The 15995-nt window shown below is 28.2% G+C and overlaps 4 protein-coding genes across 5 annotated transcripts; 2 read left to right on the top strand and 2 right to left on the bottom strand.

Annotated features, from left to right (window-relative positions):
* Positions 1–116: 116 nt before the first annotated feature.
* LOC132913123 (acylamino-acid-releasing enzyme-like) lies at positions 117–4130 on the top strand. Of its 2 annotated transcripts, XM_060971117.1 has the most exons (15): positions 117–354; positions 573–743; positions 833–1050; positions 1134–1297; positions 1395–1543; positions 1616–1880; positions 1963–2111; positions 2184–2352; positions 2433–2687; positions 2752–2889; positions 2985–3205; positions 3277–3356; positions 3432–3464; positions 3585–3806; positions 3876–4130. In XM_060971117.1, exons 2-15 carry the CDS (start codon positions 633–635, stop codon positions 3976–3978), a joined length of 2277 nt encoding a protein of 758 aa, XP_060827100.1. In that variant the 5' UTR covers positions 117–354; positions 573–632; the 3' UTR covers positions 3979–4130. The 2 variants fall into 2 exon arrangements, with proteins under 2 accessions (XP_060827100.1, XP_060827101.1); XM_060971118.1 differs by lacking the exon at positions 3432–3464.
* Positions 4063–5935, bottom strand: LOC132913132 (uncharacterized). Its single transcript, XM_060971134.1, has 4 exons — positions 5650–5935; positions 5332–5561; positions 5024–5270; positions 4063–4954 (listed from the first exon to the last, which is right to left on the bottom strand). Exons 1-4 carry the CDS (start codon positions 5750–5752, stop codon positions 4506–4508), a joined length of 1029 nt encoding a protein of 342 aa, XP_060827117.1. The 5' UTR covers positions 5753–5935; the 3' UTR covers positions 4063–4505.
* Positions 5936–6093: 158 nt separating this feature from the next.
* On the top strand, positions 6094–13259 carry LOC132913140 (cilia- and flagella-associated protein 65-like). Its single transcript, XM_060971144.1, has 19 exons — positions 6094–6226; positions 7534–7753; positions 7880–8145; positions 8230–8509; positions 8569–8757; positions 8870–9074; positions 9152–9397; positions 9465–9696; positions 9774–10130; positions 10206–10294; positions 10364–10637; positions 10731–10946; positions 11040–11228; positions 11282–11535; positions 11605–11857; positions 11918–12141; positions 12232–12400; positions 12485–12626; positions 12719–13259. The coding sequence occupies exons 1-19, from the start codon at positions 6143–6145 to the stop codon at positions 12799–12801; spliced, it is 3972 nt and encodes a 1323-aa protein (XP_060827127.1). The 5' UTR covers positions 6094–6142; the 3' UTR covers positions 12802–13259.
* LOC132913134 (tRNA (guanine-N(7)-)-methyltransferase) lies at positions 12639–14164 on the bottom strand. Its single transcript, XM_060971136.1, has 6 exons — positions 13916–14164; positions 13679–13821; positions 13426–13610; positions 13238–13351; positions 13056–13157; positions 12639–12986 (listed from the first exon to the last, which is right to left on the bottom strand). The coding sequence occupies exons 1-6, from the start codon at positions 13999–14001 to the stop codon at positions 12855–12857; spliced, it is 762 nt and encodes a 253-aa protein (XP_060827119.1). The 5' UTR covers positions 14002–14164; the 3' UTR covers positions 12639–12854.
* Positions 14165–15995: the final 1831 nt, after the last annotated feature.

Here is a 15995-nt window from a genome sequence, read left to right as displayed (position 1 = left end):
AATCGCTACACAGTAATAATTGTTATAGTGTTTTATCTATATTGTGATTTGTGCAAATTGCATTAATCTTGCGGTATGTTAGCATATTGCAAATTGATGTAAAATAAAAATACTAATTTACACAAAATCGATATTAAAAATTTTTATTGCAATAACACGGACTTTTTTTTCGTTTAAATATTAATAAATTATTCTTTTGATTCAAGTAATTTTAAAACTGGCGCCATTGATACCCATATTTTCTTTTTCTAGTACTAATAGTGCTACCAACTTGAGAATCAAACTTATTATTTGTGTACAAAAATAGAAAACATTGCTGAATAAGAAGGACGTTGTAAATTCCATTTTTGAAAAGTAATTACAAATGTATATTTTAATATATTAAAACAAAATATATCGTTACATCGCTTATCACATTGAAATAACATTAATATTCTCTATATTCAATATTTAATATTCAATAATTACTAATATTCCTTATATACATTGTAATATAATAAATTTGAAACATTAAAAGACTGTAATAAAATAATCTTACTCTAATTTTAAAAGTTACATTGTTTATTTCCTAGAAGTAATTATCTTGCAACATTAACTCGCCAATGTTTTATGTACATAATTAATGTTTATTCATGTTATCTATGTCTGATAATTTATCAACGTTTAACTGTCTTTATATAACATATGATAACGGATTGAAAAGAGAATTTGAAGATAAGTTTGTAATAATGGCAACAAGTCAGGTATGTTACAGTTCAAAATTAAAAATATTAAATCAATATGTTCAAAAAAATTTCTTTAAAAAATTAATAAAATATTTAATATTTTGTAGGTCAAAACAATTGTCAATTTATACAAAACATTAGTACAAAATCCTTCTTTAACTGATGCAAAGATTTTTGAGCTAAGTGAAAATGAAATATCGATTTTAAGCACATGGTCCCAAAGAAATTTGGAAAGAAAGACAAATCAAAAATTTTGCCAAATTCACATTTTAGATTCAAAGTTACAAGTACAATTTCAAAGCTTCCCCTTTGATACTACAACAGAGTATGATACATATTTGTTATAAAAATATAATTAGTTATATCTTTAAAATATACATCTAAAAGAAAGCTTTCTTTTCGTTGTAGACTTCTATCTGATTTCACTGAGGATAAAGAATTTAAAGCGATATTAAAGCAGGTTACAATTGAGAATACTACAAAACAGTTTATTGAAATCTGGGATAAACGGAAGCTTGTGAAAAATTATGATTTAACTGCTTTGGATGTGCATGGAGATGTATACACAGATTGTAGTTATTAATCAAAAATTATATACATTCACTACACAATATGTATGTAATATAACATCTAACAAGAATTAAAAGATTTTGTTTTTTCTGTTTCTAGCTGAATTTTCTTCTTTTCAATGGTCTCCAGACAAAACAAAAGTATTATATATTGCTGAAAAAAAGCAACCAGAATCTGAACCATTTTATAAGCAGAAACGTATGAATAAAGAAGATAAAAATAAAAAAGATGAGAATGAAGTAACAGTGGTAAATTGCTTCATTTTTTAATTATACATATAAAGTAAAAGTAAACTTTAATGAATAAAACATTTGATATAGGGTAATGAATATATTTACAAGCCTCATTGGGGAGAACAATTAGTAGGTAAACACCATCCAGTTGTTGCTGTCCTTGATACGACAACAGACACAATTTCAGTTCTCTCAGATATACCAAATGATCTCTCACCTGCTCAAGTACTATGGACTGCAGATAGTCAAGGTGTTGTTGGTGTAGCATGGAAACATGAACCAAGACGTTTAGGTCTTATTGCTTGTACTAATAGACTCTCTTGGATATTTTTATTAAAAGATGGAAAGTACAGTAAGAAATATCCCATGTCACTTTATTGGCTTATAAATTAAGGTTATATATCTATGTATATACATTGTACATATATTTTTAGAAAAGCTCTCAAGCGATGGATGTGCTGTCCATAGCCCAAGATTTAGTCCTGATAAAAAATATCTTATCTGGTTAGAAAGAGAAGCAGGTGGTCCACATCATAATACTCACAGACTTATGCATCTTGAATTTGCTTCTGAAAATTCAAAGGTATTTGTATATTAGAATATACTTAGTTTACTGTTCATTTTATTTAAATTTATATCATTGTATTTTCTTTAGGCTGATATACTTGTAGACATTGTAAATTCGAGCATATCTATTCAAAATGCTGAAAAGTTTTATGGCTTGTATGGTCGTTTACCACGCCAATGCTGGAGCACTGATTCACAGTATATATTCTTGAGTACAGCACAACAGAATAATACACGTTCTTACATCATTAATAGAAGTAAAAATTCAAACTATATCTCACGTTTTACTAATTCTTTCTTTTGTTTAAATCATTAATAACAAAAATATTATTTACAGAAACAAAAACTATAACTGAGATCCAAAATGATAAAAGCAGTCTTGCTATTTTGGACGTAAAAGATGATGTTATTACATTTTTGGAAACATCTCTTTTAGAACCACCTATGCTTACGGTAGGAAGATTTGACTCAGAAACAATTAGTAAAGGTTGCATTATAAGAAATAAAATTTCTATTCCCGAAAAAATTCCTGGCACTGAAAATTTAATGTATGAGCCTTCTGAATATGATTACAATAATGATGAAGAAATAAGTAAGTAATTTGTCATTTCAAGGATTGAAAGATATAGACTAAATGTTTTTTAACGATTTTACAGAACACTTCAACTTCATTTATTTTGGACCAAAAAGTGGAAATGACAAATCTGTACCTTTAATAATTGTACCACATGGTGGACCTCATTCTAACTATGCAAATACGTTTATACTTGATTATTTCTTGCTTGTTTTATCAGGTAAATTTTTGGTTTGCAGTAATTTATATTCAACAATCTGTCTTAATTATTCATAAAGATCTTAAACTTTCCCTGAAAAATTATTTTTATTTAAGGTTTCGCTGTGGTACAAGTTAACTATCGTGGTTCTACCGGAATGGGATCAAAGAATGTTGAATACCTTCAAGGAAAAGTTGGAGATGTCGATGTAAAGGACTGTGTGACTGCTACAGAAGAAGCTTTACGAAAATACTCATGGTTAAATCCAAACAAATTAGGAATTATTGGTGGTTCACATGGAGGATTTTTAGTTACTCATTTAAGTGGTCAATATCCAGTAAGTTCATAAACTATTCATAAACTTAAAAATAATAAAATTCAGTAATATGCAACAATTTATTCTTGTAGGACTTATATAAAGCTGTTGTTGCAAGAAATCCTGTAATCGACATTGCTGCTTTGTTCTCTGTATCAGATATTCCAGACTGGTAAAATATTAATGTATTATTGAAGATTTTTCGTAGTTTCATAGTCATTTTTCATGAATTACAATTATATTGCAGTCGCAATGCGCTGAGTAAAGAAGAAAGAATTATGTAAGATCAGTTGTAGAATAATGTACAATGAAAATAACAAAATAACACAATAATACAAAGATTAGATATGATATAAAATTCTTATTTCAATTATTGTTTTCATGATACATCTAATTTCAGGTGTGCTGCCGAAATCAATTATGCCTTTGATGAAAGTGCACCAGTGTCGGAATCGGATCGAATTGAGATGTTCGTGAAGATGTTTAAATGTTCCCCGATTATTCACGTTAATAATGTGAAAGCTCCAACCTTGTTATGTATAGGTTCGAACGACTTACGAGTATCCCCGTCTCAAGGAAAATTGTGGTTTCAACGTCTTAAAGCGAATGATGTTAGAACAAAGTAAGCTTTTTATAAGTACAAATTAAAAATTACAGTCACCATAAAATCTTTATTAAATCTTTATTACAGGATGCTAGTTTATAACGATAATCATCCTTTAGCATCAGGAACTGCTGAAATTGATAACGTTATCAACGCTTGTTTATGGTTACACGAACATGTTGGTATATAAATGGAAATAACATAATGAATAATTTTATAACTGAATACGTGTTAATTCACCACTGAACATTTTAATGATAATTGAAAGACAATCTTGTATAAATATTACATTTATTAAATACTGTATTTTTCCAACATTAAAAGCGACTTATGAACTATGAACAGATTTTTGTTCTAAAATAGTACTTTTCGTTGCTGAATAATTGACCATACGTAGTGGCTATTTATATTTTACACATTACGGATCTTGTACTTACATATCAATACAGTTTTGTAGAACAAGTTATATAAAATATAAAAATATTCAGTATCATAAATGCTAGTGTATACAACATTGACAAAATAGTTGGTATAAAATACTAAAAAGAAATTCGGTATTCTTATCGATCACTTGTATGTGACTATATCTGGTTCATTCAAAAAAGCACTCATTCATACCATATATCTGAAGACTGCATTGTGTACAACAATATCTAATTAAAACATTAGATAACAAGTCAGTACAAATTAATTACATATAATAACTTGCATTTACAATTATGATCTAGCAGGATTACTTTGTTCTGGAAACAGGGAATCATAACTAGGTGGTAAATCTTTATCAGCAACCGATGAAGGAACTGCGACTTCTAACATCGGTGCTGAGGGAACTGATGCATTTACAGATCCCTCTGTATCACGTGATAATGGTTCTGGTCTCGAACATACATTTGAATCGGCACAATCGATAGACCAACATAATATTTGTAACCTTTTACATATCCATAAACACACAATGAATATGCCAAAGCATACAATCATGGCACTCACTGCACTTATTGTTACACTTGTACCAGTGCCAGAGCTAATAATTTCATGGGTACAATTATCCTCATCAGAACAAATACCTGGTATACAATTGTAAACGCCATCGCAAAAGTATTCATTTAGCAGACAGGTATCATGACCAATTAGTTTGTATCTTTTGTAGCCCATATTACTGCAATCTATGATATTAAATGTTACATGGAAAGTATAATTTATGATTATAAAATTTTAAAATCAACCTAACTTACTTCCGAATGTTGTATAAGCAATGCGAATAGCAAGAAACTCTCCTTCTTCTAACTTCTCTTTTGATATAAATATTTCAGTTTCTAATTCTGCATTAGATTTATGATTGCTTGGATCATATTCAGCATAAATCTCTGATAATGATTGTGATTCAGTACGATCTTCTGACTCATGAACTGCATACTTCATATTACTGCGATCAACTAAACCACAAAACTTCTCTGTCTTATGAAAATCTTTTCTTTTAAACTAAAACAGATTAAAAAGTTATTTATGATTTCATCTAAAGCAATAACAACTTATTACTTACTTGTACATAATCCAGACACTGTGTTCCATTTCTTCTGAAAGACATTTTTTGAATGACTCCAAATAATCCATAACCTTTGGCCGTAATAAATTTAAATTTACAATGAACATTAGCACGAACATTCCATCTGTCTAGCATGTACTTCGGCCGTACAATCGCCGCACCGATTTTAATGTCTATAGTTGACACTTTACCAAGTATATGACACAACTTTTCCGACTCCAATCCATCTAGAAGAAGAAATCACACGTTAAATATCCTTACCAATAATATCAAAAAGTTAAAAAAGGATGATATTATTGTTTCAAAAAGACTTACATTCTTCGTAATAATTATTATAGAACGTACACAAACTATAATTCATACAACTGTTTGCGAAATATAATAAGCATAGAAGACTTAAGACATTCCGACGAGCCATTTTTTACAGGTACTGTCAAAAAGCCATAAAGAATATGGGTAACGTCACCATTACCAGTCGATGATTAGTATGTCTAATCCTTAAAGGAATATCTATATGAAATAAGGAATTGCAAAAATTATCGTTAAATGTTTTCCACAAAATCGTTACTGTCCTCACGGATACGTCATTCCTATATCAAAACAAAACGAATGTGTTCCTGTGCATTCGAGAGAAATCATGAGATCCGAGTTCGAGATCGCGATCGAGATTGACAATCTCGATCTGATACATTTCAAATGAAAATATATGCATCGTTGGGCAAATATTATTTTTGTGTTTGCAATTGAGAGGAATAAATTTTTGAGGATTCTTCACGGTAGATAACGATTATTATAAAATAAAAATAGGATGAAAATAATTAAACTTGATTATGGAGAGGTGGAAATTGGTAAAACGGCAATAAAAACGATAGAAGTATGGAATGAATCTTACGTAAGTATGTTTGGTATCTAATTACTAAGCAGACTTTTGGGCAATTATGTGAAATTTGAGGCTGCATAAATACATAGAATACGTTTAGTATGCAAAAATATGTAAAATATTCAAAGTAAAATACCTGTTATAACATTTAATAAACGAAACATCCCTAATTTTATTCCATTTTTTTAGTTTATAAAATAATAAATAAAATAAAAATTTGAATTTGCATAAATATTTGTAGTTTAATAATTAATGAACTGCGAATTTTTATACATGTATGTGAAATTTAAAGTTGCATAAATGCACAAAATACATTTAATGTGCAAAAAATGTATAAAATATTCAGAGTTATAGTTAGTGTTGTTATTATAGTGTTATAGTTATTATAGTTTGTGATAATACTATAATCTGTAATTATAAATGATAATTAATTATAAGGTAGTCTATCTATCATAAATTTCGATGATCTTCGGATGGTTTGTCAAGATCAATATCCCGAATAACTTTATCTATGCATATATATATATAACTGCCGTTTGACTGTATTTTCTGACATATGCGGACGAAAATGTTTCTAATATTATACATAATATTTTTTAGGTTTAGAATAAATTTGAGATCTATAATTTAATCCAAACTTAACCTAAACTTATATGTACATATATTATGTTATTAGAAAAATTCGTAACAAAAGTTAAGATTTAATTAAAATTAGACTTTATACTACTTATGATTTTACAAGCCTTTTCTTAATTTTTTCGTCTTTGTCGGACAATTCCTTTAAATAATCTTTACAAGCATTTAAGGTATTTAATTTCGTGCCTAAACTTTCCAAATAAGTTTTGTAAAGATCCAAATAAATAATAACGAAACACGAATATTCTATGCGTAGAATAAATACAAATGAATACAACTAAAATTTAAAACTTCTTGGATATATGAGGTTCAACATTATCTCACTGAAAAAAAGAAACCTGTTTTATTAACGAATTTTAAATGTTTCTGCTTAGTCCTCTTTAGTATCCAATTAGCAATCATATTTGCTCAAACATTTCATTATTTTACAGAAATTTATAATAAAAATGCAAGACATTTTTTGAACAACCCAATATGTAAAATTATTCAATACATTCACCTTGACAGCATATATTTCAAGGTCATTGAAATCGATGAAGTGGATCACTTTGTAAATAATTATTATAAGTTTCCCATTTTATTTTTTTTTATAGGTTTTTTACAAATTGTTTTATTAATAGATTCGTGGAAGAAAATAAAATTTTCTACGTACTGACTATTTTTATTTAATTTATTCATTACAGAAAGAACAAGTATATCAAGTCCAAAGAGATCCGATTACGAATCCTTTGGATCATGTATTTCATTTACGTTCTTATACTTGGACTCTAGCCTCCGATGAAAAATATATATGTGAGATACGTTATCAGCCACTTGTTGCATTTTCTAAAAATGTTGATTATTTCGTAATTATAGATACTAGTATGGAATGTACGAAAATTATTACTTATGGATGTAGTATCGGTATTTACCTTAAAATATGTATTTTGTAATGTATTATGAAATTTTATCTTATCTTACGGTTCTTTGTCTGCTTTTGTATACATATTTCATTTCTATATTATAACTTTCGTTTATATATTTGAGCAGGTCCTGAAGTAACTTGTTCAACAACGAAGATCTTTATGAATTGCACAATACAGAAACCAGAAGTTAAAAGGCGAATTAGATTAACAAATAATTCTAAAGTTGCTGCGACCTTTATGTTCAATATAGATGAAAAATGTAAGCCTTTCCAGATAGACGCAAAATATGGCATTATTAATCCTTGTTCTCGTAAATATATTACAATTACGTTTACATCGACAAGGGAGGGAAGATACACTTATTACTTGGTTGCTCTGATTTTATATCAAGTAAATTTAAATGAAACCATTGATAATATATAATTTTTATGAATTGAGAATTATTTTTTATTGAAAAATTTATTTAAAATATAGGAACCAATTATTATAGAATTATATGGCTGGTGTAGTGCATTATCTTTTAAGACAGATTCTGATGCTATTACCTATCCTTTGAAAAGTAAAGGTGGTTTCAAAGGATATATGAGAGATGGTACTGATACATTAGGAGATATTCCTCCAATATCCTTATCAAAGCAATATTTCAATCTTGGACAAACTGATGTGGATGTAAAAAATCTTATTCAGACAATACCTCATTCAATATGTCTCACAAATCATAATCATTCCAATTTATTAATTACCTGGGAGAAAGGTAATTTATATATAGTTCATTATGTAAAATATCTTTTTAATTCATTTGTTGTATTATAGATACAGATGAAATTTTTAATATAATACCTTCTGAGATGCTAGTTTGTGCACATCAGTCTGCTTTATTTGAACTTACATTTAATCCTAATACAAAAAATAATCTTTATGGAAGAAAGATCATTTGTTCTGTTCTTTTGGAACATAAAAAGTACTCTACTTTCCCATTTGTTACATCTGTGACAGTGATAGGTATAATACTATGTTATGCAAAAGTTATGATAAAGCCAGTTATGATAAATATTTTGGATGAATTTACATGAAGATGGACAATGAAATATTTAAAAATTAAAGTATATCCTAGGTCACTCCTTTCCTGTCATATCGAATGGATGGATTCCACAATATGAAATACCTCAAACTGTAATAATGCCACCATGTATGCCATCATATCCAGTTTATACCACTTTCCTGATTAAAAGATTTGGACATTTACCTCTCATGTTTCAATTTGTTTCGCCATCAGCAAGTCATTTTCTTGTAAAACCAATGCTTGGTGTAATTTATCAGTATGATATGCAATCTGTAAATCCATTTGCGAATTCAACTTTGATACATTATTAATAGCTGAACTATTTAATTGCAGGGATTATGAAATAATTGTAGTTGAAATGACACCTAAACCTCAAGATGAACAAATTTATATAGAAAGATGGACAATATACTTTAATGGAAATACAAAAAATGAATATTACATAGATTTTAAAGGATATGCAGAAAATGCAAATATTGTTTTTGGCAATAATAATGTTTTAAGTTTTCCAACAGTTATGCTAGGTTGTCAGCAGTTTCTACAACTTGCAATGCGAAATGTAACGCGTCATACAATAAAGTAAGCTAATTTCTCTCTTAAACAAGATGTATGAAATATATTTTAACATTTAGTTATTTATCTATAGGTATCAATTTTACCAGTTGCCACCTGAACTTAATATACAGTACATAAGTGGAGAAATCGATGCAAATGATACTTTGCATCAAGAATGTTCCTTTTCTCCGAATGAACCAAATATAGACTATGATTTTGAGGTACAATGTATTTTAAATATTGTAAAAAAAGGAGTACCTATTGGGTCTAAATATTGTGTAATTCTATGTGTTCGTGGAAGTAGTGAAATTGGGTCATTAAAGGTAAAATTTATGCAACATGACTTTATTACTTAATATGAAGTAAAAATTAGAGATTTATCTTTTATTCATTTTTTTAGGCAACTCCGAACGAATTATATTTCAAAGAATTAGAATATAACAATACCAAGACATTACATTTTGATCTTATTAATTCTAGTTTAGTAGATATTTATTATAAATTAATTTGTACACATCGTAATTGGCCACTTGGAAATATTGAGGAAGATGTTAAATTACATCCAGCATCAGAAACGATTTTCTCTGGATCACATAAAAAAATTACAGTTTCTATCACTCCACACACAGCAGTATATTATGAATTTGCAATTCAATATTTGATAAGAGATAATTTTCGATCAGATGCATTAATAGCTAGACAAAAACCAGTATGGATTTGCAATGTATATTGCATGTGTATTTTGCCTACATTAAAAGTAAAATTATAATTCATTTCATAATTAGAATTCGGATTTATAAAATAATATTTATATATGCAATATCTGCATTAGGTGCAGAATATATGTGCTTTTGGATATAATCAGCGTTGTACAATTCATATAAGCAAACAATTTTTATGGAAGAGACTGCATGTAAATAGGTATATTTCTTTTCTATTTGTGTTATATAATCGGTAGTATGTATTATATGATTATTAGTTCTTTTTTAGATTAAACAAAATCTTGGAAAACATATTACCAAAAGAAAGAAAATCCATAAATATTGATCTTTTTCCAATGTTCCAATGCAATAAAGGAGTAATATTGATAGAATGGATTGTGATCAATCCTTCATCATTTCCCATTACACTTGCTTTAAAAAGAATCAAAAACTGTTCTTGTAAACCTGTTATAAAGACATTTGGTTATTTGCTTCAGCATACAGAAACTGACTGCATACATACAAATCTTTGTACACTAAACATAAAATCTAAAACACTACGTGTACGATTTTTTTTATGTTAATTATCTATTTATACAAGGTGCATTACTAAATTGAATGTATATAAAAGAGTAATATTAATTGATATTTTACAGCCAAAGGAAGAAACTGTGATTGGTATGAAGATACATTATACGTTAATCGGGAAAACGGCAATATGTTGGGAATTAGATATTGGACATAATCGTTATGTTATGTTAAACGTAGTCATTAATTGTTTAGCCAAGTCTCAGTCACAAGATAATTTCTTAAGCACTGCATCCGTAAATTTCGGACGAACTTATTTTGGAAACAAAGGAATAATGTATAGGGTATAATGTCATTTATGATATATATTACAATAGTGTTCATAAGATATAGTACTTTGTATCAACATAAGAATCATTAGTATAATGAAATTCTAGGTAAATTGGATATACAATATTACAAATAATGATTTACCGTATTCGATAGATATTAATAATATCTGCAAAGTGAATAAAGATTATCACTATGAAGTATTTTCATGTTTAACACAATGTGGTGTTATAAAGACTGGAACAGCTATACCTCTTCTTTTGAAGTTCCAACCAAGAATGTTTGGTACATATAAGGTATTATAAATTTAATAATTAAAAAATTAAGAAATTAATATTATACCTCTTAGGTAATAGTTCCAATAACTATGGGTGATAAAACAGAAGAATTGACAATCGAAGGAGAGTCAACTTTTGATTCTAGATTAGCCAGTTATGCAAGAGCTATACCATCTTATTGTACTTGTAAAACTTTACTATTTCCTGCATATTTCAGTGTTGATTGCATCGATGTGTGGTTTCTACCTATGCATAATGTTATTGTCAGAATGCTTTTAGTTTATAACAACTTAGATTTCGATGCACTCGCTTACGAATGGATATGGTACTCTTCAAAAATTTTAATGTTTTAAAATCTTCTATCATATTCCTTTAAAATGTTAAATGTCTCTAGTCAAGACATATCAGAGATACTGTACATCGACGTATTTCCTCGGAAGGGTATTCTGCATCCAAAGGCAGTGCAGAGTTTTAGAATAAAAATCTACACTAAAGGATATCCTTGTCGAATCGATGTTCATATACCTTGTATATTTTTTAACGCTAGTAAAAGGCGGATATATCAAAGAAGCATTATCAAACATGCTATTCTAAGTCAAGAATTAGCAGGACAATTTACCATTACAGAAAAAGGCACTTATGTCCCAGTAAGTAAATAAATAATATTTTGCAATAAACCAATTATGTTATAAGTTGATTTTACATAGAAACCGTGGATAAAAATACTCAATAAACCTGATGTATACTACAAAACATTGAGTTTACGTTGTAGTGTATGTACCATAGAAGATGAATCTACAAAAGTCAGTTTATTAAATGAATTAAAAGCTTCTCCAGCAAATGTAATTTATTTTGATGATAGTAAAAAATGCAATGTTATAGACGAAAAAGAGCTTTGTATAGTGAAATTTATTTTAGAAGGCTTATTATGGTAAATGTTGCTTTTCTGCATTTCATTTTTATAAATAATTAATAATCTAATTATCATCAAAATTAGTAAACTATTAGAATTAATTTTTAGGGATATTGTCAATAGTAAAAGATTTAAAAAAATAGTTGAAGACAGTCTAATTCCTAACAGAAATTTATATTATACCCAATTTATGATGGATATTTCGGAGCGAAAGAGATTAATACGGAGGTCATATATATCACCGCCATTAACGTTTATTGATTCATTACTAGAGCAAGTAAAAAAAAATAATTTTTATGTTGTAGTTTGTATCATGTTAATTTTCTATCGAAAAGTAACTTATAGTTTCCTTTTTTATTAGATGTTATTTTCTATAATACACGATGAATTTTCCTTGAAAACTGCGCATTTGATTCCAAATGAAGATATACGGCATCGTAACTATTTTAAAATGTTACCCAAACAAAAAAGAACTGATTTGGAAAATGAGTTAGAAGAAGATAGTAATCTATCAATTTTAGTTTTTAAAGATAAATTTTTTATTAACCTCTGTTTTAGAATCAAAGTAACATTTATTTGAATGATCCTTTTTTAGGACATGATGGATCTAATGAAGAGGATAATAACAATGCGGACTCACAATATTTGAGGACTGGATTTAGGGTATCTTTTGTATAATGATTACAACAAAAATATCTCCATTTATATGCAAATACATAAAGTATTTGGCATCAACTAATTTTGTTCTCAAATGGGTCTGGAATGCGTTTAAATACAGCCAAAAATTTATCTCCTTTATTTCTTGTTACCTTTTGACCTTCTTCTGTGCTTTCATATAATTTTTCAACAATAGGATCTTTATCCTTCATAAAAAAAAATTTGTAAGATAATGGCTGACTTAATCTTTTGAGAAACATGTAGCAAAAACTTACCAATTCTTCTTTAGAAACATCGTCAAACAATGGATGTTCACGGAAATGTTCCACTATCCATTCATGTAAGTCTTTAACATCCGTCACTGTATATACAATGGCCTTTAAATGATATTCATAGTTACTTATTTATGTAAAAAGAGTATAGAAACATTTAAGTAATATTTTAGAAAATACATTACTCCTTCAGTCAACACATAAGCATATTCTGCCAAAAGTGTTTTATTTATAATCCTCCATTTATGCTTGGACTTTTTAAAATGTGGATCTGGATATAAGAAAAACATCTTCTTCAACTACAAAAATAAAAATCAATATTTATGAAAGTACAGAATTATAAGTTTAAATATATGACTATACCTTATTATACCTGGCCTTTGTGAAAGTAATTTGGTAGATACTTCATTGCATTAGTCCTCAGACATGCAATGTTTTGGTATTGTCCTGGATTTTGTGATCTTAATGCAGCTATACGATCCATAACATAGTCAGACACTTTTACTCTAATTTCCATTCCAAGAATTAAATTTTCAGGAAACATTAATGACAATGTAACTATTGAAGAAAATATTCTGTTAATACGTTAAGAAACAATGTAATGTAAAATTAAAATAATTTTGTACCTAATAGTCCTCCATAGCCACAACCAATATCTACAAACTCAACACATTTCTGTGAAAGATTCTGTTCTTTGGGCTCTCCTTCATTAGTTACAAAATAAAACGGATATAACGAACCCCAATTCATTAAATCCGGTTTGACAGGACTGAAATTGTATTCAAGAAAAGAATGAAAAATGTTTATAAATGGACCAATCTTTTTAAGTAATTTTATATTTTTTATAGAAAATAATTACATACTATTCTAAGCAGTGATCCGCTATGGGATTCGAGTGTGCACGTTGTCTGTAATATTTTTTTTGTGGTAATGGTAGTAGTTCTGACATGATAATTGTCAAGCAGTCCACGTGGATAATACAATAACTTAACCTAATCTGACAAAAATCTAACCTAATCTGAACCGTAAAAAGATCATATATCTACGAAATTTCAAATTGCATCTGTCAAGATGTTATCTATAAATTTTGCAGAATACAATATACATATATAAAGATGAAATAATTATAAAAAATATATATATTATATGTACATACATTAAATTAATATCGAAACTGAAATTAAATTGATAATATAAAATATAAAATTTCTACTTATTAATTGTTACTTAATCATCAGAGAGAAATTTCTTTCTTTGCTATTATTAAAACTAATAAATAACTAAAATGTATATACATTGCCATAGTATTTTAATAAATTAATTTATATATGATACTTAAAGATAAAATAGGCGCTTAGAGGAAAAATAATAGATATTTATTATATCCTTTATTCACAAATTTTGAATTTTTTATTGAAGATATGCAAATACGATATATTGATTCTGACTGCGAATCGAATTTAAACCTGACCTAAAATACAATAGATCATCTACTTTTAGATATCGTTTTTCGAACATAAATTGAGAAATCCATCTGGCGAGAAATTTTTGCACATCATCAAATTATTGTATATCATTAAAATTTCGTTTCACGAAAGGGTTTCAAAAAATGGTAGGAATAGTAGCGACTATGATGCAAAGCAGAATTCTCGGTCACAAGTGACAACAAAACCTACAAGACAAGTCATAATGCATATTTACATATGTATTATTAATTCTCTAATTCCGTCAATCTGTCCGTATATTTTTGGTCAAGACCATCTTCTTCTAACAGGATCATAGAATAAGTATAGAGTTTCCTGCGTAAGAAAGAATATTATAAGTTACTAACTTCATTTTATAATTGGATTTGTTTTAATGCTTTTATTTAGTACAATTTTAACAAGAACATAAAATGATAGTGGAAGTCATTGACAAGGAGCTAGGATTGTAGAATAAGGACAAAAATGGTACTGCTATCTTTGTGTCTATTTTATATTTCAATTTGCTTTTAGTATGTTTGTTCTAATGATAACAGGAGCATAGAACTATAGTAGAGGTATTGGACGAGGAGTAGTGATTAGGGAAAAAAGACAGAACATATGAGTTATTATGAAACATTTTAATTTCCTTGAACTTCTTAAACTTGTAGGATCTGAATAGAAAAAAAATAGTAACAAAAAAAATATTGGAGAAATTCTTCTGAATTTTCATTTCTTTTTCTCTTTCGAATTTTTTAATTTTCATAATCGCAATGTACATTTGATGGAATTCATTAATGTAAATCTAAAAAGAAATTACAAATGAAATGCTGCGTTAACGCAACTATGGTTCCGTAATAAGTTGTTAAATGAAATTACTTTGGGCAGTGGACTCGTGTTCTTTATATATCAAAAGAATTAATTATGTATATAAATTCTTACTGAAATTTTAAGATGTAAACATATACAGAATTCACATGAAATGCAAAAATATATGAAATATCCAAACTACAGTACGCGTTATAATATTCAATAGGTGAAATAAATCTTTGCTTAGACCAGATTACTTTTATATCATTTTTTAATTTATGTTTATAAAAATATGAATTTGCTTAAAAATTCGCAGTCTACTTATGAAAATATACATTTTAATTTTCAGATGTTTCGTTTGCGAGAACAATACTATAACATAACTATAGCCATAATCTGGCCATGGCGCACGTGCATGAGAAATCAGCTGTTCGACATTCGTAGCGCCGCCTGGTGGATGACGCTACGTATACCGAATGAAAGACGGCGGAGTAACATTTTCCTGTTCACGATTTTACCGTGTGATTGAACAAATTCCTAGAGTCGTTTAATAGACGCAATGTGAACAACGATTTGATATAGAATGTCGTTTCTAATTGACGACGGTGCGGTCCACGTTGTCCAGCAGTAGGATTCGGCTACCTTGGAAGTTATCGTACTCTCAGGTGAGGTT

Source organism: Bombus pascuorum, chromosome 13, assembly GCF_905332965.1.
Source record: "Bombus pascuorum chromosome 13, iyBomPasc1.1, whole genome shotgun sequence".
Classification (NCBI taxonomy): Eukaryota; Metazoa; Arthropoda; class Insecta; order Hymenoptera; family Apidae; genus Bombus; species Bombus pascuorum.
Note: the sequence above shows the minus strand (reverse complement) of the source record. Positions and strands in the feature narration are given on the sequence as shown.

Excerpts from the sequence above, each read along its gene's own strand:
- LOC132913123 (XM_060971117.1), top strand. The coding sequence starts at position 633 with ATGTTATCTATGTCTGATAATTTATCAACGTTTAACTGTCTTTATATA. Across the intron at positions 2,890-2,984 it reads TTTCTTGCTTGTTTTATCAG|GTTTCGCTGTGGTACAAGTT; the intron begins GTAAATTTTTGG and ends TTTTTATTTAAG. Across the intron at positions 3,357-3,431 it reads GTATCAGATATTCCAGACTG|TCGCAATGCGCTGAGTAAAG; the intron begins GTAAAATATTAA and ends ATTATATTGCAG.
- LOC132913132 (XM_060971134.1), bottom strand. The coding sequence starts at position 5,752 with ATGGCTCGTCGGAATGTCTTAAGTCTTCTATGCTTATTATATTTCGCA. Across the intron at positions 5,562-5,649 it reads TAATAATTATTACGAAGAAT|ATGGATTGGAGTCGGAAAAG; the intron begins GTAAGTCTTTTT and ends TTCTTCTTCTAG. Across the intron at positions 4,955-5,023 it reads TGCTTATACAACATTCGGAA|ATTGCAGTAATATGGGCTAC; the intron begins GTAAGTTAGGTT and ends TTAATATCATAG.
- LOC132913140 (XM_060971144.1), top strand. The coding sequence starts at position 6,143 with ATGAAAATAATTAAACTTGATTATGGAGAGGTGGAAATTGGTAAAACG. Across the intron at positions 9,398-9,464 it reads GTAACGCGTCATACAATAAA|GTATCAATTTTACCAGTTGC; the intron begins GTAAGCTAATTT and ends ATTTATCTATAG. Across the intron at positions 12,142-12,231 it reads ATTTTAGAAGGCTTATTATG|GGATATTGTCAATAGTAAAA; the intron begins GTAAATGTTGCT and ends ATTAATTTTTAG.
- LOC132913134 (XM_060971136.1), bottom strand. The coding sequence starts at position 14,001 with ATGTCAGAACTACTACCATTACCACAAAAAAAATATTACAGACAACGT. Across the intron at positions 13,822-13,915 it reads GCGGATCACTGCTTAGAATA|TCCTGTCAAACCGGATTTAA; the intron begins GTATGTAATTAT and ends ATACAATTTCAG. Across the intron at positions 13,352-13,425 it reads ATTACTTTCACAAAGGCCAG|TTGAAGAAGATGTTTTTCTT; the intron begins GTATAATAAGGT and ends TTATTTTTGTAG.